At 41.8% G+C, this 27,629-nt stretch overlaps 1 protein-coding gene across 5 annotated transcripts in view; it reads right to left on the minus strand.

The window, feature by feature from the left end:
* The window catches only part of ERC2 (ELKS/RAB6-interacting/CAST family member 2), an 840,807-nt gene that overhangs the window by 623,328 nt on the left and 189,850 nt on the right, over positions 1–27,629 (minus strand). For all 5 annotated transcript variants that reach the window (XM_030570319.1, XM_030570317.1, XM_030570316.1 and 2 more), the window contains exon 4: positions 13,551–13,625. In XM_030570319.1, coding sequence (XP_030426179.1) covers positions 13,551–13,625 — 75 coding nt within the window. The remainder of the gene's footprint in view (positions 1–13,550; positions 13,626–27,629) is intronic.

The raw sequence follows: 27,629 nt of genomic DNA on the forward strand, positions 1-27,629 counted from the left end.
AGCATTATTCATACTCATAATGAGAAGACCTTGGAGAATTAAGATACTGAAAGAAACAAATAGAAAAATCTCTTTGCTATTACATTACCCACTCAGAGAAAACTCATCTATTATTAGACATTTATTGTGCCCTCTGAAAAAGCATTTTTCTGAAAGATTTTTGTGACAAAGGAGACAGAAGTGTGTGTGGTGGAGTGTAAGACCAAGAAAAAAGGAGGTGCCTGTTTATAGAAATCTTGTTTTGGCGAAATCATCCAAAAAAGTGGGGAGGGGCACAAAAGAACAATAAATTATCATGGTTATGATCAGCCTTAAGAAGGGACAAGAGTGAATAAACAAACAAACAAACAACTACTGTAGTACCTATAACATAGAAAATTCCGTAAAGGAGCAAACCAGCTTGCTCCAGCCAACCCCATATCCTATTTCTAGTACCTTCTTTTCCCAGTTACTCCAGAGTATGACAAAAATCAAAAAAAACCCTTTAACTGTGTTTTACTAATGCTGCAATTTTATCATGAGTGGGGTGGGGGTTACATCTCCCTACTTTTACTGTAATTGATCAGTTTATGCCCTGTGGCATAAAATTTAAGTAGCTATTTATGTATCTGTTCACATAATCTCTAAGTGCTGAAATCAAACATTTCTTTTTAGTCTCTACTTGAACAGTGTGTTGTGGCTAATGTGGGAAAATTTCACATTACTGATTTTTTTCATTCAGAATCAGAACATAAACCTCAGAAATGCAAAATTTTCTGCGGAACACAAATTTTTGAAAAATTCCTTTTTGGAAGAACTGAAATGAAATTTTTCAAGAATTTCCATTATGGCAAGCTGGCTCACCAGCTGGGCAGCCAGGCAGCCTAAGATTCCCATCAGGCAAGCTCTAGAGGAACAGAGCAGGCTGGGAAGCCTACTAGGCAGGTAGATGGGGAATCAGGATAGCTGGGCTGCTAGGGAACTGGGAAGACTGGCAGAAATCCGTTCTGTCAGAAAACTTAAACAAGTGTTAGTTGTGGCTAAATTTACGGACACTTGGTCTGACAATATAAAAACCCGAAAGAAGAGCAGATGCAGCAACATTTTATTTGTGCAAGGGCTTGCCAGGGCTGAGCCCCAGCACCTCTAGGTGTGGCAGTTCACAGCCCCGGCACCTCTGGGCTTGTTGCATCAGTAATGAATGTAAAAAAAATTGCTTGAGCCCCAGCACCCCTTTCATTACAAATTAAACACTGATGCAGTATCTCTTTCAAGCCTCAAGCTCTGTGGTTTATCTATACTAGCAGCATTCCAGATCTGGGATTGTTGGAATGCTGCTGGTATAGATAAACCACAGAGCTTGGGGCTTGAATCACAAAGACAGAAAGTTTGTTGGCTACAGTAAGATTAAGGAAGAAGTATAATATTACTAGGACTAATAACTCCTCTGAGTTCTCCAAAAATATGGATTCAGTGATTGAAGTTAGGCCCTCCAAACCCTGTTAACAGACACAGGAGTATATAGCAGGATTTTCTATACTGGATCAGACTATAATCGGAATTAGTATACTACTTCCAACAGTTGCCAATACCTAATGCTTCAGAGGAAGGGGCATCTCTCCTCCCCCATTAATGACCCTACCTAACAGTACAGTCCTATATTTGGCCTGGGAGAAGAATTGGATTCCTTCTTTACTGGTCCCAGCAGTGTTAAGTTTTTGCCTTGAAGTATAAATTAAGAGCATTAATTAATACAGGATTGTCCTGATTGTGCTGAGGAAAGTTGACATAAGAAGCTGACTCTGCAGATTAGTTTCCAGTGATAATGACTCATATATCCCCGAACATTATGACAAAACTGCTGGTTGCATATTGCCTGACACACATACACTGTAATATATAGAGCTGGACAACTAATCTGCAAGAAATAATTTATTCAAGGCATTTTGCCTCTTTCTGTTCATGAAATGTCATCAAGCAAATCACTATTTCCAAATGTATTTGTTACTTAAAAGTATTCATCAAATTATTTCCGTGAATAATTCTGTAAAGTGTTCACAAGAAGCTCAATGTCAGTATTTGATATTTGAAATTTCAAATTCAATCTGTCTTGATCAGTTTTAATTGAACACACACATCACATAGTATGTTACTATTCCTTCAATTGAGAAATAGAGCCTTTAGTTTCATGGGGTTTTTATGTCAATACTTGACCATTTGATCATTGCCTTTTTTCTGAAAAGATTTATTTTCTAAGGCGATACTGTTACCTTAAGGTTAGGCCCAAAATATAAGTTCTATAAAAGAAGGATATTACCAAACCTATTATGAAGAGACATGGTTTCATTATTAATTTCACAGAGAAGAGGTTTTGGGGATAAACATTCACTGATTATAAGCCCAGCATGACAGCTATTGCAAGAGATCCAACAAGAAAAAATCCTTAGGAAAAAAGTGAAATACAAATAACGATAATTAAATAGACAGTGTCTGTATACATATTAAATGTAGAGTGTAGAAAATATTCAGGTTCACCTTTAAAACAAGAGAAAGGGAAGACTCGTGCAATTGGAACAAGAAGAGTACTTAGCACTACACACACAAGCAGTTTTCTAGTAACATACCTGAAATATCAAAGCTGGATCAATATATAAAGATGGTTGTTTCTGCAAGTAAGGTAAAATCACAAATTTTCATTCACTTAAGAACTTGCCATTTTAAATACTTTTTGCTCTTCTCTCTGTGCTATTCAGACTTCAGCATGTTTATCACTAGTTTACAATGAAGATGAGCGTTATGCCAAATTGGTAGGCAGATTCTGCGTAATTTACTCACACAGGTAGTCTTGCTAGTTTAAGTGGGACTTTGCATGAACAAGATTTGGCCCTGGTGTTGCTAAGTACACAGTATTAGTTCTTAATACAAAGAATGAATGCAATCATGCCAAATATATTCAACCTCCTTTGCTTTTAATGTTTTAGGTTATTTTCACCAATAGTAACTAATCTTACATGCTTATATGCCAAAGGGCATATAAAATTATTACAACACATATTCCAAACTCAGAGTGTAAGTGGGTGCAATTCTACTGAAGACAATGGATTTCAATATACCTGCCTCACTCACTATGTGTCCCTGCCTCATTTATGTACATCATTCAACTGGTACATTGAATGAGGTAGGGAAAATAATAGTATAATCATGTAATGAAAGTCTATCATAATGCATATGCACATAGAGACAGAGTTAAGGCTGCATTACACATTTCTGGACTTTTTAGTTTTTAGTGTGGTACTATTATATATTCTCAGCTTCAGTTTTTAGTATGGAATATATATGATATAACAAAGTATACTGCAGTAAAAAACCTAGCATTAACATATCTTCTAACATTTAGAAAAACAAAAATATAGTACTACTACTCATGGCTTTGTCAATCAAATAAAACTCATTTCTGGTTTGCATACATAATTGTTGGTAAGACTTCACAGTAAAACAGTTTTCATGTCATGTCTTTCTGCAAAAATAGAAGATTTGAGATGGGTGGTAGCTAGAGAAACTGTGCACACCAAAACATGGTTTCTTAAGCAAGAGTATAACAACTGCTTCTTTAAGAGAAATTGACACTTTGCCCTTGTTAAACAAGGCACTGACATTCCATTCCAACTAGGTCCTCAACACCTCATTGCTGCTTTTCACAAGAAAGAGGAAACATGGATTTAACATACCAGTTTTGTCCTGTACATCCTCAGTTCCTCCCACATGCACCACATAATAAAAGGCAAACATAGAAGATGCTGGATTTATTCCCCAAAAACAGATTTAGCCACCATGGATACAGAGAACTCTGTCCAAATATGAGTAATTGTATATTACAAGTAATTTGACAACTCCTTGCAGAAAGAAACACACATGTCATCAGATGCAAAATGATCCAGTTTAACTAGATTAACCACCAGGAATAGTCCACTGACTGGATCTTTGCAGAAAGCTACAAAGGAAGTGAAGAATATTTTCTTCAACTCCTGCACAGCCACAACACAAGATCCCAGAAACTCTACGTCACCAGCACTCTAGCTTTCTTCCCTTCCACTTCATTACTCATGTACCATCTACATTAGCAGCGCAAGGACAGAGCTGAGGAAGAGGATATAACAGATCATGTCTATCACTGGTTATGGAAACAGATCATTGTAATATCTTAGCAAACAATCAAAGTCGTTTATTGTCAAATCCAATCTGCATTTAATGCAGGATATACACAAAACAACTATGCCACTTTTTCAACCCTCTCAAATCATGCTGAACTACATAGCTAGCTGGACGATCTGTACTAATAACAGGCCTGTGGTATCATCCAATAACTGATGCCTATTATATTATTAACCAATGACCTTTCATTCAACAGAATAATCAGAGTAGGTTTACCATCCACTCACATCACAGACTCCTGTGAACATGCCCTTAGCAAGGCAGGTGACACCAATATTACATGTTTTGGGCTTACATCTCATTCAGGCCTGGTCTACACTACGCGTTTAAACCGATTTTAGCAGCATTAAACCGATTTAACGCCACACCTGTCCACACTACGAGGCTCTTTATATCGATGTAAAGGGCTCTTTACATTGGTTTCTGTACTCCTCCCCGACGAGAGGAGTAGCACTAAAATCGATATTACCATATCGGATTAGGGTTAGTGTGGTCGCAAATTGATGGTATTGGCCTCCGAGCGGTATCCCACAGTGCACCACTGTGACCGCTCTGGACAGCAGTCTGAACTCGGAAGCACTGGCCAGGTATACAGGAAAAGCCCCGCGAACTTTTGAATTTCATTTCCTGTTTGGCCAGCATGGATCTGTGATCAGCACAGGTGACCACACAGAGCTCATCAGCACAGGTAGCAATGCAGTCTCCTGAGAATCGAAAAAGAGCTCCAGCATGGACCGCAAAGGAAGTACTGGATCTGATCGCTATATGGGGAGAGGATTCAGTGCTAACAGAGCTCCGTTCCAAAAAACGAAATGAAAAAATATTTGAAAACATTTCCAAGGCTATGATGGACAAAGGCCACACCAGGGACTCAGTGCAGTGCAGAGTGAAAGTTAAGGAGCTCAGACAAGCCTACCAGAAAACCAAAGCAGCAAACGGAAGGTCCGGGTCAGGGCCGAAAACATGCCGCTTCTACACTGAGCTGCATGCAATTTTAGGGGGCTGCGCCACCACTACCCCACCCCTGTCCGTGGATTCCGAGGTGAGGGTTGTAATCTCAACCATGGCTGAGGATTCTGTGGAGAGGGAAGATGAAGAGGAGGAGGAGGAAGAGGACGACGACCTTGCAGCGAGCACACAGCACTCCGTTAGCCCCAACAGCCAGGAGCTTTTTGTGACTCAGACAGAATTACCCTCCCAGCCCTCCCAAGCCACTAGCCCAGACAGTGAAGCCATGGAAGTGACCTCTGGTGAGTGTACCTTTGTAAATATAAAACATGGTTTAAAAGCAAGCGTTTTTTAATGATTGATTTGCCATGAGGGCTTGGGATGCATTCGCGGCCAGTAAAGTTACTGGAAAAGTTTGTTAACATGTCTGGGGACGGAGCGGAAATCCTCCAGGGACATCTCCATGAATTTCTCCTGGAGGTACTCCAAAAGCCTTTGCAGAAGGTTTCTGGGCAAGCCAGCTTTGTTCCGTCCACCATGGTACGACACTTTACAACGCCATGCATGTAGCAAGTAATCGGGTATCATTGCATGACAAAGCATAGCTGCGTATGGTCCCGGTGATTGCTGGCATTCAAGAAACATCCGTTCTTTATCTCGCTCTGTTATCCTCAGCAGAGTGATATCGTTCATGGTAACCTGGTTGAAATTCAGGTATTTAATTAAGGTGACAGAGATGGCCATTTTCCTACTGGGCTGTTGCTTAAAAGAAATCCTTCCTTGCACGTAGCCAAGCAGGGGGAGGGGAGGAAGGATAGCGCTAAGCTTTTTTGTGTTTGGCTAGCAGGAATCGTCCCAGCTACCAGCCACGCGGTGGGGGGGCGGAAAGGGAGGTGATTAGCAGTGATCTTCCATGATACCAGCCATGCGGTGGGGGGAGGGGTAAAGCAATCATCCTAGAGAATTGGATGGGAGGGTTGGCTTCTGCTGCTGCATGTTAACAGGAAAGAAGCATCAGAGGGCACTGTGTATATGAAGGCTGGAGAAGCCGAAAGACAATGGCTTACCATGGCCGCATGCAAGCTGAATTCTGATGCCCGGACCTGCGTCTGTGAGATCTGTAACACCAGAGCCGCAGGCACTCAATATTAAGATGCAAAATGCGACCTTGTAGTGAAATCACATGTGCTATGTAAGGTGAATAGTGTTGTTCACTGTGAAAGAGTTTAACCATTGTTCTGTAAAATGTATCTTCTTAAATACTTCTCTCCCTTTTTTCCCTCCCTCATGCAGCTGCACATTTTTCAAGCCTCCCTACTCCATCCCGAAGGCTCTCTCAGATAAGGCAGAGGAAAAAGAAGACGGAAGATGAAATGTTCTCGGAAATCATGGAAGTGACCCGCAATGAAAGAGCTCATCTGAATGAGTGGAAGGACGTGGTAGCAAAGTACAGGAAAGATGCCAGTGAACGTGAGGACAGGAGGGACCAACGTGAGGATAGGAGAGACAAACATGAGGATAGGAGAGACGCTCAAGATGAGAGGTGGCAGCAGGAAGATCAGAGGTGTAGGCAGGAAGATCAGCGGTGGCGAGATGCAACGCTGGAGCTGCTGCGTGATCAAACTGATATCCTCTGACATCTGGTGGATCTTCAGGAAAAGCAGCGGGGTCACAGAGTGCCGCTGCAGCCCCTGTGTAACCACCCTCACCACTCACCATGTTCCATATCTTCCTCACTCAGACGTGTAAGAACGCGTGGGGGAAGGCTTCGTGCACCCGCCCACTCCACCCCTGTGGCCAGTCCAACCAAAAGGCTGTCATTACACTGAAATGTATTTAATGGCCTTTTCCATCCCTCCTATCCTCCTCCTACACCGCACCCGGGATACCTTGTCAGTTCTCTGCCTCTTTTTATAATTACTTTTTAATAATAAATACATGATTTTTAAACGATAGAGACTTTATTTCCTTAAGCAAGCTGTAATCGAAGGGGGAGGGTGGGTTGCTTACAGGGAAGGAGTCAATAAAGTGGGGGGGCGTTCATGAAGGGGAAACAAACACAGCCGTCACACCGTACCCTAGCCCGTGATGAAACTCGTTTTCAAAGCTTCTCTGATGCGCACCGCTTCCTGGTGTGCTCTTCTAATCGCCCTGGTGTCTGGCTGAGCATAATCAGTGGCCAGGTGATTTGCCTCAGCCTCCCACCCCACCATGAAGGTCTCCCCCTTACTCTCACAGAGATTGTGGAGCACACCGCAAGCAGCAATAACAAAGGGGACATTGGTTTGGCTGAGGTCTGAGCGAGTCAGTAATGTGCGCCAGCACACCTTTAAACGGCCAAATGCACATTCTACCACCATCCTGCACTTGCTCAGCCTGTAGTTGAACAGCTCCTGACCACTGTCCAGGCTGCCTGTGTATGGCTTCATAAGTCATGGCATCCAGGGGTAGGCTGGGTCCCCCAAGATAACTATAGGCATTTCAACATCCCCAACTGTTATTTTCTGGTCTGGGAAGGAATTCCCTTGCTGCAGCAGTTTAAACAGAGCAGTGCTTTTGAAGACATGAGCATCATGAACCCTTCCTAGCCATCCCACGTGGATGTTGGTGGAACGTCCCTTGTGATCCACCAGTGCTTGCAGCACCATTGAAAAGTATCCCTTGCGGTTTATGTACTGGGTGCCCTGGTGCTCCGGTGCCAAGACAGGGATATGGGTTCCATCTGTCGCCCCCCCCACAGTTAGGGAATCCCATTGCAGCAAAGCCATCCACTATGACCAGCACGTTTCCCAGAGTCACAACCTTTCGTAGCAGCAGCTTAATTGCTTTGGCTACTTGCATCACAGCAGCCCCCGCAGTAGATTTGCCCACTCCAAATTGATTCCCGACTGACCGGTAGCTGTCTGACGTTGCAAGCTTCCAGGGCTATTGCCACTCGCTTCTCCACTGTGAGGGCTGCTCTCATCTTGGTATTATGGTGTTTCAGGGCAGGGGAAAGCAAGTCACAAAGTTCCATGAAAGTGCCCTTACGCATGCAAAAGTTTCGCAGCCACTGCGAATCGTCCCACACCTGCAAAACTATGCGGTCCCACCAGTCTGTGCTTGTTTCCCGGGCCCAAAATCGGTGTTCAATGGCTAGAACCTGCCCCATTACTAGCAGGATCTCCAAAGTGCAGGGGCCCGCGGTTTGAGATAATTCTGTGTCCATGTCCTCATCACTCTCGTCGCCGCGCTGCTGTAGCCGCCACCTCCTCCTCGCCTGGCTTTGCAGGTCCCGGTTCAGCATAGACTGCACGAGAATGCGCGAGGTGTTTACAACGTCCACTATTGCAGTATTGATCTGAGTAGGGTCCATGCTTGCTGTGCTATGGCGTTTGCACAGTTCACCCAGGAAAAAAGGCGCGAAATGGTTGTCTGCTGCTTTCAGGGATGGAGGGGTGAGGCTGTACCCAGAACCACCCGCGACAATGATTTCTGCCCCATCAGGCACTGGGCTCTCAACCCAGAATTCCAAGGGGCGGGGGAGACTGCGGGAACTATGGGATAGCTACGGGATAGCTACCCACAGTGCAACGCTCCAGAAATCGATGCTAGCCTCGGACCATGGACGCACACCGTCAAATTAATGTGCTTAGTGTGGCCACGTGCACTCGACTTTATACAATCTGTTTTATAAAACCGGTTTATGTAAAATCAGAATAATCCCGTAGTGTAGACGTACCCTCAGATAAACTATAACCTGTATTAATTCAGTTATTCACTTAACATTTTGCTAGCATTTCAAAATACCTCAGGTTTTCAGACTATTTTTCAATGACCTTCCTCCTAAAACAAGTCTTTTATGCCTGGGCATTATTTTAAGGAGGGAGAAGAAAAAGGCAGACTGTCAACCCTGCAAATTTCAGCCTGAAAAAACTAACCAAAAAACCCTAACACCATTTGTCTCCACCAACTTTCAGCCAGCTATTGCAGAGTGAGGGGAAACAGCTAAGGGGAGTCTGAAACTGCTGCTTTAGGTACCAATGCTCAGGAAATCTGCCCTGCTTTCCATTTCTAGGTGAGGATCAGCTAGCTGTTTATTTGATTTGCTCAGCTAACAGGAGGCAGCTGCAGATACTGCAGTGAAGTCTCCCACCAATAGCTGTTGCTGCGCTCCTTGTTGGGCAGGCAGGAGGCTACAGTTAGGATTCCTTTTAAGAGGTGAACTCTCTCCTAGCCGTCTAGCTTCCAGCTTGGAGTGGCTGAGGTCAGCAGAATGAGAAGGCTGTTAGCCTGCTGAAGAGACGTCCAAGCTACTGGCTTTCTGCCTGCCCAACAGCTTCTGCTTTTCCTCCTCTGTGCCTGAGGGGACAGATAAGAGGATGGAAGAACAAAGGTGAAGAAAGGACAGAGGAACCTTGAGGAAAAGGGGGGCTGAGATATAACAGGACAGATGGGAACCCCAACCAGCACTGCCAACTCTCTGAATTGCAGTATTTGTTTTCCTCAGTGAACCAACTGATGGAATCAGGAAACAACATGAGGATCTCAGCATCCATTTAAAAAAAAGTAACATTCTAGTCTTCCTGGTTGCAAATTACAGCCTGAAAATGTGAAGCGAAGCAAAGCACACTAAGGCTCAACAACCAGAAGGCAAATAAAAATAACTCAAAATGTATTACTTAATAAACCTCTTGATTTGAACCCTGACTCATGATCTTTGAACATTTTGGGTTGGCAGTACTAGAACCCTGGAAACAATAGCCTATGGAGTCAGGGAATACTGATTTCTATCATGTGACAGAAACATCTTGTACTTTGTCCCATGTAGTGTGATTGATGCCAGGAAATAAAGAGCATGTCTATGTGCCACCCTTATTACAGACAGGAAACTTGGGGAGAAGAGACCCTTTAACACCAAGGAGTAAATCTGGATAAAGAATTTGGGAGAACAATAAAATCTTGAAGGAATGAGGGATAGGGTGGGACAGGGAGCTGCAGTTTCCTGGCTCTAGGCGATCACTCTATTGTCTTACCCATCTCCGCAGAACTGAGCATTTGTGGAGAGGGAGGGGCAAGGGAGGTGACAGGTACGGAGGAAACTGAGGAGGAGCTAGGCACTTTGGAGAAAAAGGAAGAGAGTGGAAATTAGGAGGGGGGCTGTGTTTGAGGAAGCAGGCAGGGAAAATTAGGGGTCTGAAGAAGTCTGGAAATTTGGAAGGAAAAGTGAGTAAGAAATTTTGAGACAGAGGGGGGTTGGTATCTGGAAAGACAGGGCTAGGAAGAGAGAACATGGCAGTTTTAGCAAGCAATTCTGGGGGAAAGGAGAGATGGAGAAGGAAGAGAATTCAGGTGCAGAAGAGAAGAGACATGGGGAGTGTAGGGATCTGATGAAAAGAGGACAGATTAAAAGGTTCTGGGGAAAGGTAAAAGTGTCAGGTGAGGGAATTACAGACTCAGCAATGACCAGTGAGAGTGCTCATTATAAAGATCTTGAAGGTAAAAAGTATTGCTCTCAATCCTTTTTCAATGGAAACAATATATTTCCTAACATCCTGAGGAGCCAAAAGATAGGACTTTCTGACTTCAATGGCAGAAAAATCATCAGAATAGCTGTGACTCTGGGTACTCCCTCCTACCAAATGGAGAATGGGTTTGCGCATTTGCAGAAGAATCAAAATTTATTTTACAGCTTAACCTTTAGGGCCCTCTTTTTGTTGTTACTATCCTCACAGGTGCAACACGTCAGTTTGACTTTTTTTAATTGATCTTATTCAACATTAAGTGTTCAAAATGATCATCCCAACAAAACACAGTCTCCTACCTTCTAATATGCTGTAGTTGATAAATTACTGCAAAAATGCTGGACAATGTTCTTGTATCAGCTAATACATGGATTCCCAGCCTGGAATCAACAGCAAGTTCTGCATAAAATATATAGCAGTATATGGGATACTGCCATGGGTATAACTTTTTTTCATTAGACATATAGGATAATCCAAGCTAATAATTATCCATTAAAAAGGCAACTCCTGTATTTACTTCAGCATTCAGACATGCTGTAGTCATGCACTTAGAAGTCAGTGGCAAAACTAAGGCCCTTAATTTGCACTTCTTTTAAGACATAAGTGAAAGGCCATCATTATTGTATTCAGGATGGTTTGCCAACTCTCACAACTTTATCATGAGTCTAATAATATTTGGGTTATTTCTTAAAGACCCAACTTGTGCATTTACATAGCTTTGGGAAAATCTCAGCATTGATTAAAATATTCTAGCCCGTATGGTTGTGGAGAAATGTTACAAATTGTTGCCCCTAAAGAGTCAAAACCCAGAAGGCAAATTAAAAGATCTCAACATAACTCCGGTTTAAAATTATGAGATTTTTAAAAAAATCTAAGGGTCATTTTTGAATGCCTGAATTGTAATTTTTGAACGCGTGATGTTGGCAGTGCTATATATCATACAAAGCAATCAAGCTTTGTCACAGCACTCTTCCCCCTTAGACAAATTTCTGAGCTGTCTCCAGTGTGAAAAAGAAACAGGTAGGCAATATAGGCAAGTGATCTTTGACAGAAAAATGATCTTTAAAAGGTTCGAATGAGAGGCAGATGAGAGGCAGATTTCAATTATTTGGTCAGAGACAGGATATTATTTTTTCCTCTATGCCTTATCATTCTCTTTGGGCTTAGCACACGTAGAACTATGGACTGAATATTTATATTCCTTAATATTCAGCAATAGAATATTTGGTTTTACTAAGTCTCAAGCAAAAAAAAAAACCCCAAACCATTTTGTTGCCCCCATTGTACCTGAGTTTCTTTGTGCTTCCAGCAGGTTGCAAGGAGCCCAGCAATTGACAGACTGAGAAAAAGTGGCTTAGACACAATAATTAAATATAATAATCAAAAGAACAGTGAATTATACAGAAACAGATAATGGCATAAATACCTAGAATCCCTGTTAAAAAAAGCGGATATAAAAATATACCTTTAATTAATATTCATTTATCCACTCAGCTTTGACAGCAGTTAGTGCAGTCAAATTTGGCAAATCACACACATAGTTTTGGGAAAGAAAGAAATAGCTTTGTAATGCAAGAATTTCACATCCAAAAAATGAGTAATATGCAGCTCAGTGCTGAAGAGTCATTTATCTTTTAAGGTAGATGATAAGGTTGTTTTCAGGTTTTTGCCATTTATAATATTGTATCATATGGCAAGTGTGCAGCATAAAAACACAGGGTTTCTTCAGACTTCCTTTACACCAGATTTACAGCACTGTAACTTCATAGACCTTAATGGAGCTAGTCCAGATTTACATCAACATCCAACCAAAAGCAAGCCATTAGCATGTATTCTTATTATCTATGACAAAAGCTGATGTGTGTGTCTTCTGCACTAATTCTTTATTAATAAATATATGAGCCAATCCTACTAACTCTTGCTCATGTGAGTAGCCTCACCAAAGACTATACACAGGAGTAAGGGTTTGCAGGACCAGTCCTCTGGAGTTTTCTAATTAATAAAGCTAACAAAGTCTTCCTGAAATATACCCCAAGCTGTTCTGATAACTAAAATACTACAGTGCATTGATTGTCCAACTTTTTTCTGTATGTTATTTAATTGACATGCCCTAGAATGTAGCTAAATTATCCTTGCAAAACTTCACTGAGCAGAACTTCTGCTTTTTGAAGGGGACAACTAAGAACAGTGACATGAGTGTGAGGAAGAGAACCACTAAAATAGAGGTTAGTAAAAGAAAAAAAATGTTTACTATGCTTTATAGAATATGAAATTCTACTTTATGATTATGGGAAAAAGGCCACTACTTTCTGTATGATCAAGTTTCTGCGATCAGCAAAACCAGTTTATCAGCTTGCTCACTGCAAATCAGTCATCTTTCTAATATGGGGATGATTTATTGAGAAAACAGGTGGAAGGGGAAATTATTTAATTTATCAATAATGGGTTTGAAAAAGATGAATTATTTGTTCTTTCTGGAGACAAAGAATATTTTTATAGCTTTCCCGGAATGCTATTCTCATGTTTGTGAAATTGCAGGCCTTAGCTTTTCACCAACGAGAGGTATTAGTCAAAATGCAAAAAATGTATGTACAGTTACTATGAATAAGATGTTTACAAGAGCAAATAGTAGCTACGTTTATTTTGGGGAAGTTCTATGGCCTGAGTTATACAGGAGGCCAGACTAACTGATCACAATGATCCCTTCTGGCCTTGGAATCAAGGAATCTAAAAAAACTTTTTCAGATCTATGAAATTTAGAAATTGTTGGGGGGGGAGAATACTGATTATTCCCTTGCTTTGCACAAAAATACATTCGATAATAAAAGCTACAGCTCATTTCTTGTTTTTATATTAACTGAGTTCAAACTAAAAGGTTGCGTATTGGCAAGCATGCAAAGTCCATACCTTCATCTCTATAACTGTCTGAAGAGCTTTTGTCTTTGCTGGTTCAGGCTGAAGTTGGGTTCTTCTGTGTAGTTCCTGTGGAGGGACACGATAAAAATAAGCTTGGCGACTCATCTTTCCATTATTTTGTCTCTCATATAAATATAGCACAGTCCACAGCAAATTAAAAGTCTGATGTTCAGAACTGCACTAGTCCAAATGCTACAGGTGCATCTTTCTTATGATCCCTCTAGCATCACTGCAGTCTCTATCTTATATTACAGTCAACGCTGTCGGCACATGCGCTATTTCTGAAACCTCTATCAATAATTAACGTCAACAGTGACAAAGCCAGCAAGTAATTTCTTAGTACAAATACAACACTGCTGTTTTTGCCCAGATATCAAATCATAATTCATTCAATTATAGTACACTGTATTGCTAATTCAAAAACTAAGAAAAATAAATGTCATTTTAAATCTTTTACTGAAGCTCTCTGCTTAGAGTTTTTCTACCAATATTTGAAGCAAGCAATTTAAAACCATTAAATTCAAATTTTGACATTTTAAGAACAGTAATTATATAATGGTTGATGCAGCACCATCTACAGTAGCTTTTGCATTCCAGTTTTCATGTATCACAGTATTATTTTTTCATAGTTTAATCTACAGGTAATAAAAATATAGGGGTTGCAGTTGCTACACAAAGATGTACAATAAACAAAAGCAAACATCAGCCACTCCTCAAAACTGAAGACTGGGGTAGACATTGACAACACTGAGAATTGTGTACAAACCGTTAATTGAAAAATATTTTAATATCTATTCAAAGTACTGCTTCTGATGCCGATGTGAATGTTTCTCAGATACTGTAGGTGACTGTAAATTCCATGGTATTCCATATGTGGTTATTTTAAAATCTCTGTTCATGTCTCCTTCACACGCATGTGCACAGTTAGAACAAAAGGAGTTTCAGATGAGGTACTCTAGGGTTCTCATAGGATCTGCTGGAATTCAGAATTATCTGTGTAAAGGCTATTGTTTTCTGGCCCTCAGCCCCACTGAACTACATGAAAAGTACAATGCCATAGGACATTGCCACCAAACCTTCCCACAACAAGTTTCGGAGCTATGAAGCGGGAGGTGACTAAAATAATGCGGATGGGTTCAGAATTATCTTACTTGATGATTCCTTGCAGGATTAGTGGGAACTATACTATGGACAGTCGCTGTCTCCTGCAAGTCCTAACTTGTCCATTCCCAACCTTATTCCCATCCATAAAGCTCAATTCCTGCAGAGATACCTCTTCAAGGATGGAGAGCAAATGATGCTGTGGATGTGACATCTTCCCTCCTGCTCCCTTCCTTCACCCAGATCAAGCAATTTATCAACCCTATCTCATTGGGTCTCCATTCTTTCTGGTGAGATTTCAAGGGGCCAAATTTTGGATTTTAATTAAGTAATCCTGTATTCATGTTTCTTCTTTATAAGCCCAAATAAAGATGCCTAAGATACCCTCAAACTATATCTCTAAGCAATTGCTCTTGATGTTGTAACTAGTACCTTTAAAACCAAACACTAGAAATAGAGGGAACACATTCCTTAGGGCATGTGTACACTACAAAATTAGGTCGATTTTATAGAAGTCAATTTTTAGAAATTGATTTTATACAGTCATTTGTGTATGTCCCCACTAAGCACATTAAGTCAGCGGAATGCCTCCTCACTACCGTAAGTAGCATCAACTAACGGAGTGGTGCACTGTGGGAAGCTATCCCACAGTTCCCGCAATCTCCACTGCCCATTGGAATTATTAAGCTTCCAATGCCTGATGGGGCAAAAACATTGTCGCAGGTGGTTTTGGGTATATGTTGTTACTCTCCCCTGCCTCGCTCCCTCTGTGAAAGCAACTGCAGACAATCATTTCGCAACTTTTTGCCTGGATTACCCGTGCAGATGCCATAGCACGGCAAGCATGGAGCCCACTCAGCTCACCACTGCTGTTGCGAGCATTGTAAACTCCTCACACATTATACTGCAGTATGTGGCAGAACCTGGTTAAGATACATAAGCACGAGGACGATTGTAAGGAGGACATGCACACAGACATTTCTGAAAGCACGGGCTGTGGCAATTGGGACATTATGGTGGCAGTGGGGCTGGCTGATACAGTGGAATACCAATTCCAGCAAACAATCACAGACTGGTGGGACTGCATAGTGCTGCAGGTATGGGATGTGAAACTTTTGCATGCGTAAGGCCACTTTCCTGGAACTCTGTGAGTTGCTTTCCCCCACCCCTGAAGCACAGGAATACCAAGATGAGAGCTGCCTTGACTGTTGAGAAGCGAGTGGCAATAGCACTGTGGAAGCTTGAAATGCCTGACTGCTACCGGTCAGTCGAGAATCAATTTGGAGTGGGCAAATCTACTGTGGGGACAGCTATTATTCAAGTAGACAAAGCAATCACTGATATTCTGCTATCAAGGGTAGCGACTCTGGGAAACGTGCAGGTCATAGGGGATGGCTTTGCTGCATGGGGTTCCCTAACTGTTGTGGGTCGATAGACGGAACACATATCACTATATTGGCACCAGACCACCTTGTCAACCAGTACATAAAGTGCAAGGGGTACTTCTCAATGGTGCTGCAAGCACTGGTGAATCACAAGGGATATTTTACCAATATCAACATTGGATGGCTGGGAAATGTGCATAATGCTCACATCTTTAGAAATTCCAGACAGTTTGAGCAGCTGCAAGAAGGGATTTACTTCCCAGACCAGAAAATTACTGTTTGGGATGTTGAAATGCCAATAGTTATCTTTGGGGACCCAGACTGCCCCTTGCTCCCATGGCTCATGAAGCCATATCCAGGCGCCTGCACAGTAGTAAGGAGCAGTTCAACTATAGGCTGAGCAAGTGCAGAATGGTGGTAGACTGTGTCTTTGGAAGTTTAAAAGCTCGCTGGCACTGTTTGCTGACTAAGTTAAACCTTCTATTGCTTGGGCCATCCTCTGGAGTGGAGTGGCTGGGTGCCCAGAGCCTCTCCCCACACACACACGTTCTTGGGCATCTCGGTGAGGAGGACATGGAACTTGGGGAGGAGGGTAGGCAGTTGTACGGTGGATGCAGTGGCAGTCTGTGCTCTTGTTGGCTTTCCTGCAGTCCACCAGACGCCTGAGCATGTCCGTTTGCTCCTGCATTAGCCTCAGCATTGCATCCTGCCTCTTCTCATTGCAGTCACTTAATACTTTCCTGGACTCTGCCTCTGAATGCCTCCATGCATTCAGCTGTGCCCTATCAGTGAGGGAGGACTGCATGAGCTTGGAAAACACGTCATTGCAAATGTGTTTTTTTCACCTTCTAATCTACGATAACTTCAGGGATGGAGATGATAGGGGGAGCAGAGAAACATTTGCACCTGCGGGGACATAAAAAGTGAGAGTAAAATTTAAGATGATACATTTCTGAGAACAAAAGGGAGACTCTTTCACAGTGAATCAAGCAATTCACAGCAGACAGAACATGTGCTTTAGGTACAAGGTCGCATTTTGCCTTTTATATTGAGCACCTGCCAGTATGGTGACACATCACACACAGCTGGGCAACAGAATTCGGTTTCCAGGAAGCCATGGTAAGCCAAAGGCTACGCAGGTTTCGCTTGTAATGCCTTGATAACATGTGGGAATGTTTTCAAACTGCAGCACCCTCCTTTCCCATGCAAGCAATGCCGGCTGGGTTTGCTATTTAAAAGGAGGGGCTGTGGTTTTTGGGTGGATGTGCAGCACAAACCTCCTCCCACCCCTCCGCGTGGCTATTTTGGATGATCCCTTCACTCCTCCCCCTACCACATGGCTATTATAGACTTTAAGGTCAGAAGGGACCATTATGATCATCTAGTCTGACCTTCTGCACAATGCATGCTATTCTCAGGGATGATCCCTTTTAGCCAAGCGCAAACAGCCCAGCATGAATGGGGTCCTTTTACTGTTCCCTTACAAAAATTCTCCTACCTCAACCAGGTGACCATCAATGATATCACTCTCCTGAGGCTAACACAGAAAAATATAGACCAAATGTTACTTGAATGCGACCAAACCCAGGACCATTCGCTGCTATGCTTTGTGCTGCAATATTTCCAGACTACTTGCTTGGCGTGGTAAAGTGTCCTATCATGGAGGATAAAATAAGGCAGCCCTCCCCAGAAACCTTCTGCAAAGGCTTTCAGAGTATCTCTAGGAGAGCTTCATGGAGATGTACCTGGAGGATTCCCGCTCTGTCCCCAGACACGTTAACAGACTTTTCCAGTAGCTGTACTGGCCGCGAATGTATCCCAAGTCTTCAGGGCAAATCAAACATTAAAGACTATTGCTTTTAAACCTTGTACTGTAGTTACAAATGTGCACTCACCAGAGGTGCCTCCTCCACCTTTAGAGTTGGGGATCCCGCCTTGGAAGGGTATTGGCTTCACAGTGATGAAAAGGTCCTGGCTTCCGGGGAGAATGGATTCACTGCTTTCCAGTTGTGTATTCTCCTCTTCCTCCGTGTTGCGTGAGACTCCTCCCTTGCAGATGTCTATGGACAGTGGTGCGGTAGTGGTAGGGTCCCGTCCCCCCAGAATGCCATGCAGCTGATCAGAGAAGCAGCATGTATGGGGTTCTGACCCAGAGAGACCATTTCCCTCCTTTGTCTTTTGGTAGGCTTGCCTGAGCTTCTTGACTTTCATGCAGCACTGCTGTGTGTCCTTGTTGTAGCCTCTGTACATCATGCCCTATGCAATTTTGGCATATATATTAGCATTTCTTCTTTTAGATTGGAGTTCTGCCTGCACAGATTCTTCTCCTCATACAGCAATCAGATCCAGTGTCTCCCATTCACTCCATGCTGAAGCTCATTTGCAATTCTGGGGGGACTGCATGGTCACCTGTGCTACTGAGCTTGCCACGCTGACCAAACAGGAAATGAAATTCAAAAGTTCCCGGGGCTTTTCCTGTGTGCATAGTTAGTGCATTGGAGTTGAAAGTGCTGTCCAGAGTGGTCACATTGGAGCACTCTGAGATAACTCCCGGAGCCCAATAATGTCAATTTGCGTCCGCAATACCCCAAAATCAACCCAGCAAGATTGATTTTAGCACTACTCCCCTTGCCGGGGAGGAGTACAGAAATCGATTTTAAGAGCCCTTTAGGTCGATGGAATGAGGTTGCTTGTGTAGACGCATTCATTATAAAATCGACCTAACGTGGCTAAATTCGACCTAACGCTGTAGTGTAGACCAGGGCTTTGAATGCCTTAAACATAGCCTACTTCTTGGAGAGCTAATGAAGTACATTTTCAGGGGGGAAAAGCTTTTCTGTAACTGTCAATGGGATTTCAAATGACTTGGAGACTGTTTCATAACCTGGACAGTATAAGATCAACATCCATGTCTTTAATAAAATTTGACACCAAATGCTGCTCTCAGTTATATCACTGCAACTCCATTTTGTGTTGTCTTCCATATTGCTCCTTATGAATGGGCAAAGCTCCCTCTCAAAACCCATAAAGCCATCTCCTTGTCATCATTCAGTTTCCTCCTCAAAACTCATCTCTTTCCATAATGCATATAGCAAAGACAACCTGATATGGGCTAAGCAGATGGAGAGCTGTGATTATTACTACTAACCAGCTAAATATTGGGCACATCCCACTGTCTCAGACAAACAGGAAGAAATAAATGATGCAACTGATGTGTTTTAATTAGGCCACAACTTTATTCACTTAACCTATCTGGCAGTAAATAATACAGTGCAGGTCATCACTCTTTCCTTAATCTTTTTTTTACCTATTTAGGAGGGCTGCCAACAGCAATCCGGCTTCCCAACCTAGTCCCACCTCACTGCTTGACCCCACTCATAATGGGAGGGGTGGGGTATCTGGGATAAAAACGAAGTTCTCTCTCCATTGTATCAGACATTAGGAACCCCAACACCCTCTTTTCCAGCTTCCTTAGGGCTTACCTTCCCTTAAATCCACTTCCAACTCCTGTTCATCAGTGAACTATATATCCTCTCTAATGAGTACCTACACCGGACACCTGCCATATCTGCTACCTACTAAGTTGCGACATCTTAAACTCCTTACCTACCTCATCAGTTCCAGACCTGCTATGGGAAAGATGAAAAAAAAAACACCCTGCCCCAGCTAATCTGACAGAGATGGAAAAATTCCTTCCCAGCCCACACCCTCACAAAAAAAGAAAAGATAAAAAGCAACTATCACAATTCCAATGACAGATCATTAAAAAAAAGTCTTACTTTCACCCCATGGGTGAGCTGGTGGGTGCTGCTGATTGTGACTAATGAGAAAGTTCTTCCTGAATATACAAATACCTTCCCTTTCTCCCACCTGGTCCAGCCACTTACTGTTCCCCCTTTGGCTCCACTCAGGTAAATCCCTTTCCCCTCCCTGTAATCCAAATGCAGTAGGATTCCTATCCCATTTTTTTGCTGCTGCTGCCCAGACAATGACTAACAGCATTCAATTGCAGCGAGCGTATTAGATTTATCTAATCTTTCCCATCCCACTCCGGTACATATGTTAGTCTCATCCAACTGTTACACACCCTTCTCTTTTAGAGTACATCTGCACTGCAATTAAAGACCCACATCACGGCCGCAACTGGCCCAGGTCATCTGACTTAGGCTTGTGGGCTATAAAATTGAAGTGTAGACATTTGGGATCAGATTGGCACCCGGGCTCAGACTCCAGACTCAGTGCCACAGAGTTTTTTATTATACTGTAGACCTACCCTTACAGGTTAAGCTTTTGTGATCAAGGGCTGTTATTTATTATATCTTTACGCACAATGGAATCCAACCTGGTTGCAATTTTAGTTGATATCACAATATAACTGTTAAATAAAAAAATAACTAGTTTGGCTCATGATATTAAACTATTTACTACAGTATTTTTAAACATCTCTAAAAAACACATCTGGAAGAATTCAGGATTTAATATTTTAAATATCTATACAAAACTAAAAAAAAGGGAAGCCAATTAGTTATGAGTTTTCCATGTAAGTGAGCAAAGATTCTTTAAACTACAGTAACTAAATGATTGCATACAAAGGAAGATGCCAATAATTAATACAATAAGAGCTCTTCTTACACAAAAGAAAAAAAATATTTAGCAAAAAGGACCTTTTCCAGCAAAAGGTTTACAAGAAATGTACTCTCCCTCAGCTTCCTGGCTAATTGTATTTCCTAACTCTGCTATGCCTGTATGTGATGTTATATCTCTACAAGACAATAACTCAGCAATCTACACATATATAGCATGTGAATGAATCAATCAATACAATTTTCCAAAAATCTTAATTTTTACAGTCAAAGAATCATTTTATACTTAAAACATTCAGGAAAAGTAGTATGTGGCAGGACTGACTTTCATCAGATTTATCCAGAAGCATTCATCTTTGACAGTCCATACATCTTTGGCTAAAGGGAAAGAAATGATGGCTGTTTCCATAGATAATACATGCAGTTTTATTCACGCTTATGATCAGTTTGTATGACCTTTGGAACAGTTTAGTATTAAAGTTACAGTTAGGACATTGGTATGCTGAGAACTGCCTATCACACTGACTAATATTGTCTCATTGTTTCCTTTAAATCTCCCTATCTGTATCCATCAGTTGTCTCTTGTTGTATACTTTGTGACAGAAACGGTTTTTTTGTTGTGGCGTATGTAATGTGCCTAGTACAATTGGGTCCTAGTCACTGACTAGGATTTCTAAGTGCCAGGTTCAATACAAATAATAAATATTAATAAAATAATACATACTTCTTGATAATCACATAGGAGTTGGATTTAGTCTGACTGGGTTGTCTTCTTCCAACACTTCTCCCAAGCCCCATGGTTTCCATAGAAGGAAGGCATGATGGAAGTCCAAACATGCCATTCAAAAATTCTTACTTCTGGCCTGCAGAATCCCACTGACCAATGTCATACAATGCATCATGCTGCAATGCCACCACTACCAGAAATTGCACTGGCCATAAGGGCTCTGGATAGCATGTAGTGCCGCAAACATTTGGATGTTTTAAATTTGTTTATTAAAAGATATACAGTTTTGTGGTTTTTAGAAGTTTAAAACTGCAAATTTTGGGCCCACTATGGTGCACAGCACCAGTGAATTTCTAGTACCTGCCCTAAAAATATTTTTTTAAATGTGCATTCAGAATAAAGCAATTAGTGAACGCTCCTTTACCCTTTCTGTTCTGAGCATTTAGCACATAGTTAATTTTTCAAAAGAAAGAAAAAAAAACCTTTATAAGTCACCTTCATTGATGAAATCTCTCAATCACTAACTGATTGTTTCAGCAGACAGTTGAAAATGAAAAATTAATTAAATGTCAACCTCACAGTGGATTTAAACACTAAGTGAATGTCCTAGATTTGTCATCTTCTTCTTCTGTGGAAATTCTGGGGGGAAAAAGCTGGCCAATCAACTCCCTATCTGATCAACAAAAATTACAGCTAATTTTAAGACTTGATACTGTTCCCAAAGGGCATATAAAGTGAGTTGGAGTATGAACTGAATTCCATACATTACCCAGGGAAACAAATCAGAGTTTCACCCCTTTAGCCAAAGATGAATAGACTGCCAACGATGAGTATTCCTAGATGTCTATCATAGCATAAAGCCCTGCCTCATAATACTTCTCCTGTTAGCTTTATGAATCAATCTGACGCAGGCCAACTTAAAAGCTTTTATTCTCTAGCCCTGCTGGTAAAATGCAGCAGACTTTGGGATTCTGGAGAAGATCAGAAAATGACTCCCCGTTTATTATTTTGTGTGGGTTTTCTTCCAATAAGGTTCAAACATTTGGGGATATCACAAGGCTCAGTTCTTGAATTTATGTTGTTCTGTGTACAATTTTTTCTACAGAGAAATTGATTCAGAGACATGTTGATATCACTTTATGTGCATAATATATTGTTTTTCTAACTGAGATCATCTAAGGTGCTTTATAATTTGATTAAACAGTTACCTAAGATACATTCTGAATATGCAGTTACTATAATATAAGGAAACCACATTTTTCCACATTATGTCTTTTTTTAAATTGATGCTGTTTTTGTCTTTTGAAATTGCTTTTATTAAAAGGACCAGGGAGCCTTCTAGAACTTTTTAAAATAAGGTAGTTTTTGATCCTGAAATTTTTGCCTGAAGCTCCTTTTGCTTACATTACAAAATCTTTAAACCACCCCCTGTAACTAGCAAGGCTTCTACAAATAACCTTGGGGGCATGTTCAGTTATTAATTTATGCATTCATTATACCCCATCTGAAGTCTGGTTTGTATGTTCAATTTAATTCAGTCTGCAGACTGAAAAATGATTCTCTCAAGAGCTACACAGAATACTGCATACTAGTACAGAGATATCATGATGGTGCCTTGTCATTATGGTGATAAGCACACCAAAAATAGATCTTTTCTTTGGCATCCATGGAGGTTTTAGATTTACTATAACTTCTTATGGTATATAAGGCCTAAAACAGAACTAACTGGTTGCCCACTTCTTCTTCCACATGTATTTTTGGGGTCTTGGATTTGAATACTGGAATGAAACCCAAACCCAAAGTACTAGTTTCTTGGTTACCTTATTCCTTACAGTGGTGTCTCCCACACTAGAAATGTCTTTTGTACAAAGCATAGGAGAACCTGTAAGATCTGCTGTATAGTACTTACATGGACTCCATTACTGTAGTGGTGGAGCACCTCACAATTTATCATCCCAACCCATCAGAGATAGGAAAGCGCTATTATTATTTTTCGGATGGGGAACTGAGACACAGAAATTAAGAGTCCTGCCAAAGGCAACACAACAAGTTTATGACTAGTCTTGTGAGGATTCGATTTTTATCAGTTAAATGCCAGTAAATATTGATTTCACATACACACACAAGAACAGACGAAAAATATTTACATCCATAATAATGGAAATTTACAGATAGGCAAAGTAAGAAAAATGCTGCTTGAGTTTGAGTTAAGATATTTACTTTGTATATTTTGATGTGATGTTGACAATTTGCTTAATAATTATAAAGCTTTGATCTTTTGAATCTCAAAATCTACTGTCTTTATTGTCTGCTCCCCACTATTTTCTGACATACCTTATAATTTCCCACACTAGTGAAAAAATGAAAAATATATGCTTAAATATAAACATCTATATTATTCCTCAGAATTAAAAATCAAATTCTGCAAAGCCTATTTATGGCAGAGTTGGGGCAGGCTAACATCCTCACCACTGGACCATCCTTCCTCTCTGTCTATCCCTATGACAAAGGTACATCTGTGGCTGTGGGTAAAGCAATGGGTGATTCCTTGAAAGCCAACCAGTTTCAATCCTTGATCCCACTGATGTCCCAGGAGGCTGAAGGCTAAGGCAGCAGCTACTCAGGCCTGGTCTACGCTACACGTTTAAATCAATTTTAGCAGCGTTAAACCGATTTAACGCTGCACCCGTCCACACGAGGCCCTTTATATCGATATAAAGGGCTCTTTAAACCGGTTTCTGTACTCCTCCCCGACGAGAGGAGTAGTTCTGAAATCGGTATTACCATATCGGATTAGGGTTAGTGTGGCCGAAAATCGACGGTATTGGCCTCCGGGCGGTATCTCACAGTGCACCATTGTGACTACTCTGGACAGCAATCCGAACTCGGATGCACTGGCCAGGTAAACAGGAAAAGCCCCGCAAACTTTTGAATTTCATTTCCTGTTTGCCCAGCGTGGAGCTCTGATCAGCACGGGTGGCCGTGCAGTCCCAAATCCAAAAAGAGCTCTAGCATGGGCCGTACGGGAGATACTGGATCTGATCGCTGTATGGGGAGACAAATCTGTTCTATCACAGCTCCGTTACAGAAGACGAAATGAGAAAGCATTTGAAAAAATCTCCAGGCTATGACAGACAGAGGCCACAGCACAGTGCTGTGTGACAAGCGTAATGGAAAGCCAAAGAATCAAATGGACACTTATGGAGGGAGGGAGGGGGTACTGAGGACTCCAGCTATCCCACAGTCCCCGCAGTCTCCAAAAAGCATTTGCATTCTTGTCTGAGCTCCCAATGCCAGTAGGGTCAAACACATTGTCCAGGGTGTTTCAGGTTATATGTCGTCAATTTACCTCCCCCTCCCCGCCGTGAAAGAAAAGGGAAAAAAATCGTTTCTTGACTTTTTTATACGTCACTCTATGTCTACTGCATGCTGCTGGAAGACGCGGTGCTGCGGCAATGAATAGCAGCATCCTCTCCCCTCACCTCCCTGGTAGCAGACTGTACAATATGACTGCTATCCATCGTCGTTATCAGCCCGTGAGTGCTCCTGGCTGGCCTCAGGTGAGGTCGGCCGGGGGCGCCTGGGTAAAATTAGGAATGACTCCCGGTCATTCCCGGTAGATAGTACAGAACGGCTGGTAACCGTCCTCATCATAGCAACTGGGGGCTGAGTTCCATGTCTAAAGAAAAATTTCACGTCTAAAGAAAAGATTCTGTACTGCCTGGACTATCATAGCAGCGGGATGCTGGGCTCCTCTCCCCCCCCACTGTTTAATGTCCTGCCTGGACTATCACAGCAGCTGGAGGCTGCCTCCCCCTCATTTTATCTCACTAAAAAGTCAGTGTTTCTTATTCCTGCATTCTTTATTACTTCATCATACAAATGGGGGACACTGCCAGGGTAGCCCAGAAAGGTTGGGGGAGAAGGGAATCAAAGGGTGTTGTTGTTGCAGGGGTACCCCCAGTGAATGGCATACAGCTCATCATTTCTGCGGGATCTGACACGGAGCGGCTGTGCTCTCCAGTTCTCTGATACACTGGTTCTCTAGTACACTTGCCCCATATTCTAGGCAGGACTGACTCTATTTTTAGACAAAACATAAAGGGAATGACCCGGGGAGTCATTCCCATTTTTGTCCATGCGCCCCCGGCCAACCTCAGCGAGGCCAGCCAGGAGCACCTATGACAGCAGCAGACGGTACAAAATGCTTAATAAACGTCATCGCCACTTTCCAATTGCAAACGGTACAAAATGATTGAAAACCATCATCTCATCGCCAATTTACAATGGCAGACAGTGCAATAGGGATGGTAACCAACTCTGCTACCTTGCAAAGGCAAATGAATGCTGCTGTGTAGCGCTGCAGTACCGCCTCTGTCAGCAGCATCCAGTACACATACGGTGACAGTGACAAAAGGCAAAACAGGCTCCATGGTTGTCATGCTATGGCGTCTGCCAGGGCAATCCAGGGAAAAGGGCACGAAATGATTGTCTGCCATTGCTTTCACAGAGGAAGGATTGAGTGACGACATTTACCCAGAATCACCCGCGACACTGTTTTTGCACCATCATGCATTGGGATCTCAACCCAGAATTCCAATGGGCGGGGGAGACTGCAGGAACTATGGGATAGCTACGGGACAGATACCCACAGTGCAACACTCCGGAAATCGATGCTAGCCTCGGTAAATGGACGCACACCACCGAATTAATATGCTTAGTGTGGCCGCTTGCACTCGACTTTATACAATCTGTTTTACAAAACCAGTTTATGTAAAATCAGAATAATCCCGTAGTGTAGACATACCCTCAGAGGCCCAAACTTTTCTCCTCTGATCCAACGATAAGCTAAAAGAGTATGTGATCCAGCCCCAGGATGCTAACAGGGGCTGCCCCCTCTCCAAGCAGCACATAACCTTCTGCAGAGTAGGAAACATGCAGGAAGAGTCACAAGACAAGAGCAAAAAAAAAATTGTAAAATACAGAAAAAATAGAGATTGTTAAGAAGGAACCAAGGCAGGAAACCAGAGGAAAATTAAAATGGACAGACAAAAGATGGCAATGAGTAGGCTAAATTAGACACAGGAGAGGGCCTCACAGTAAACATAGTTTCTGATATTCCCAGGTAAAACAGGCAAATCTGCAAGTCACAGCAAGTTGACAAGCATAAGAACAACTAGTTCTTTCCAACACTTTCACAAAGCAGATGGTTTCCACTCTTCTGGTGAACAAGAGCATTGTACTGCCCCTACACGATCAGCCTGTCTGAACTTTAAAATTTGAGATCAGCAGTATTTTAACATTCTGATCAATTATTTCATTTAAATAAAAGCATAGGCACTTAACTAAATTGTCAACTTAACTGTAGTGTCCTCCAGCCAAAAACACCATTATAAAGATAGATCAAATTCCATTAAACCAGAATCCTAAAAAAATTCTGTAACATAAGAAAGTTACATTATTCTTAATTTATCAGCAACCCTACCCCTCTCATCTCTCCTCTTTTTCCCTCCACTAAAAAACAAAATGAAACACTTGACCTGGCATCTCAGTAAAAAAAATATGATCAAACACATTTTATCTTTCTGACACAACTATGAATTGACAACACTGACATGGTTCCATGCCAGCCTACAGCGGCTAGGAAATAAAAAAGCATTTTTTTAGGTGGGATTCCACATTATCTTGCCACTAACCTTCTGCTAGAGGCCCTCCATCACATGGAGGAAATAGCTGAAGGACATTTTGTTGTGTCAATTGTATATTAATTCAGTTATTTAGTGTAATAAGACATCAGATGACTGGTACTGGAATTGGGAGCATAGCAATTACACAAATTCGCATTCTATAATGTTCGTTAGGGGTATTCCAGACAGGGGTTTAGGTCAGAGGGCAACATCCATTTTTGCATATTTTTCACCCTTCTCTCCTCCATATGCACCTTTATGCTTCTTTCATTTGTACTCTGTGTGCCCAGTTTCAATTTGGACAGAAGATGGGCAAAAAATAATTTTGCCTTTGTCCCTCAAAGGGGGGCAAAATGGTGCTAGAAAAACAAAGAGGGAACTGAACATGAATCAGAGCTCCAATTATCATATGTCCCTTACCCGACACATATGGCATCCAGACCTTTTAAGCTTGTTGAAAAATATGCTAGCATTGTTAACATTTTTAATTGGTTTAACAGATAATATGCACTAAACTTTAAGGGTACTGTATATCTTTTTGCATCGTTCACTGTTGCAAACTACACACATCAAATAGAAGATTTTTA

The sequence above is a fragment of the Gopherus evgoodei genome, chromosome 7 (genome assembly GCF_007399415.2).
Source record: "Gopherus evgoodei ecotype Sinaloan lineage chromosome 7, rGopEvg1_v1.p, whole genome shotgun sequence".
Taxonomy (NCBI): Eukaryota; Metazoa; Chordata; order Testudines; family Testudinidae; genus Gopherus; species Gopherus evgoodei.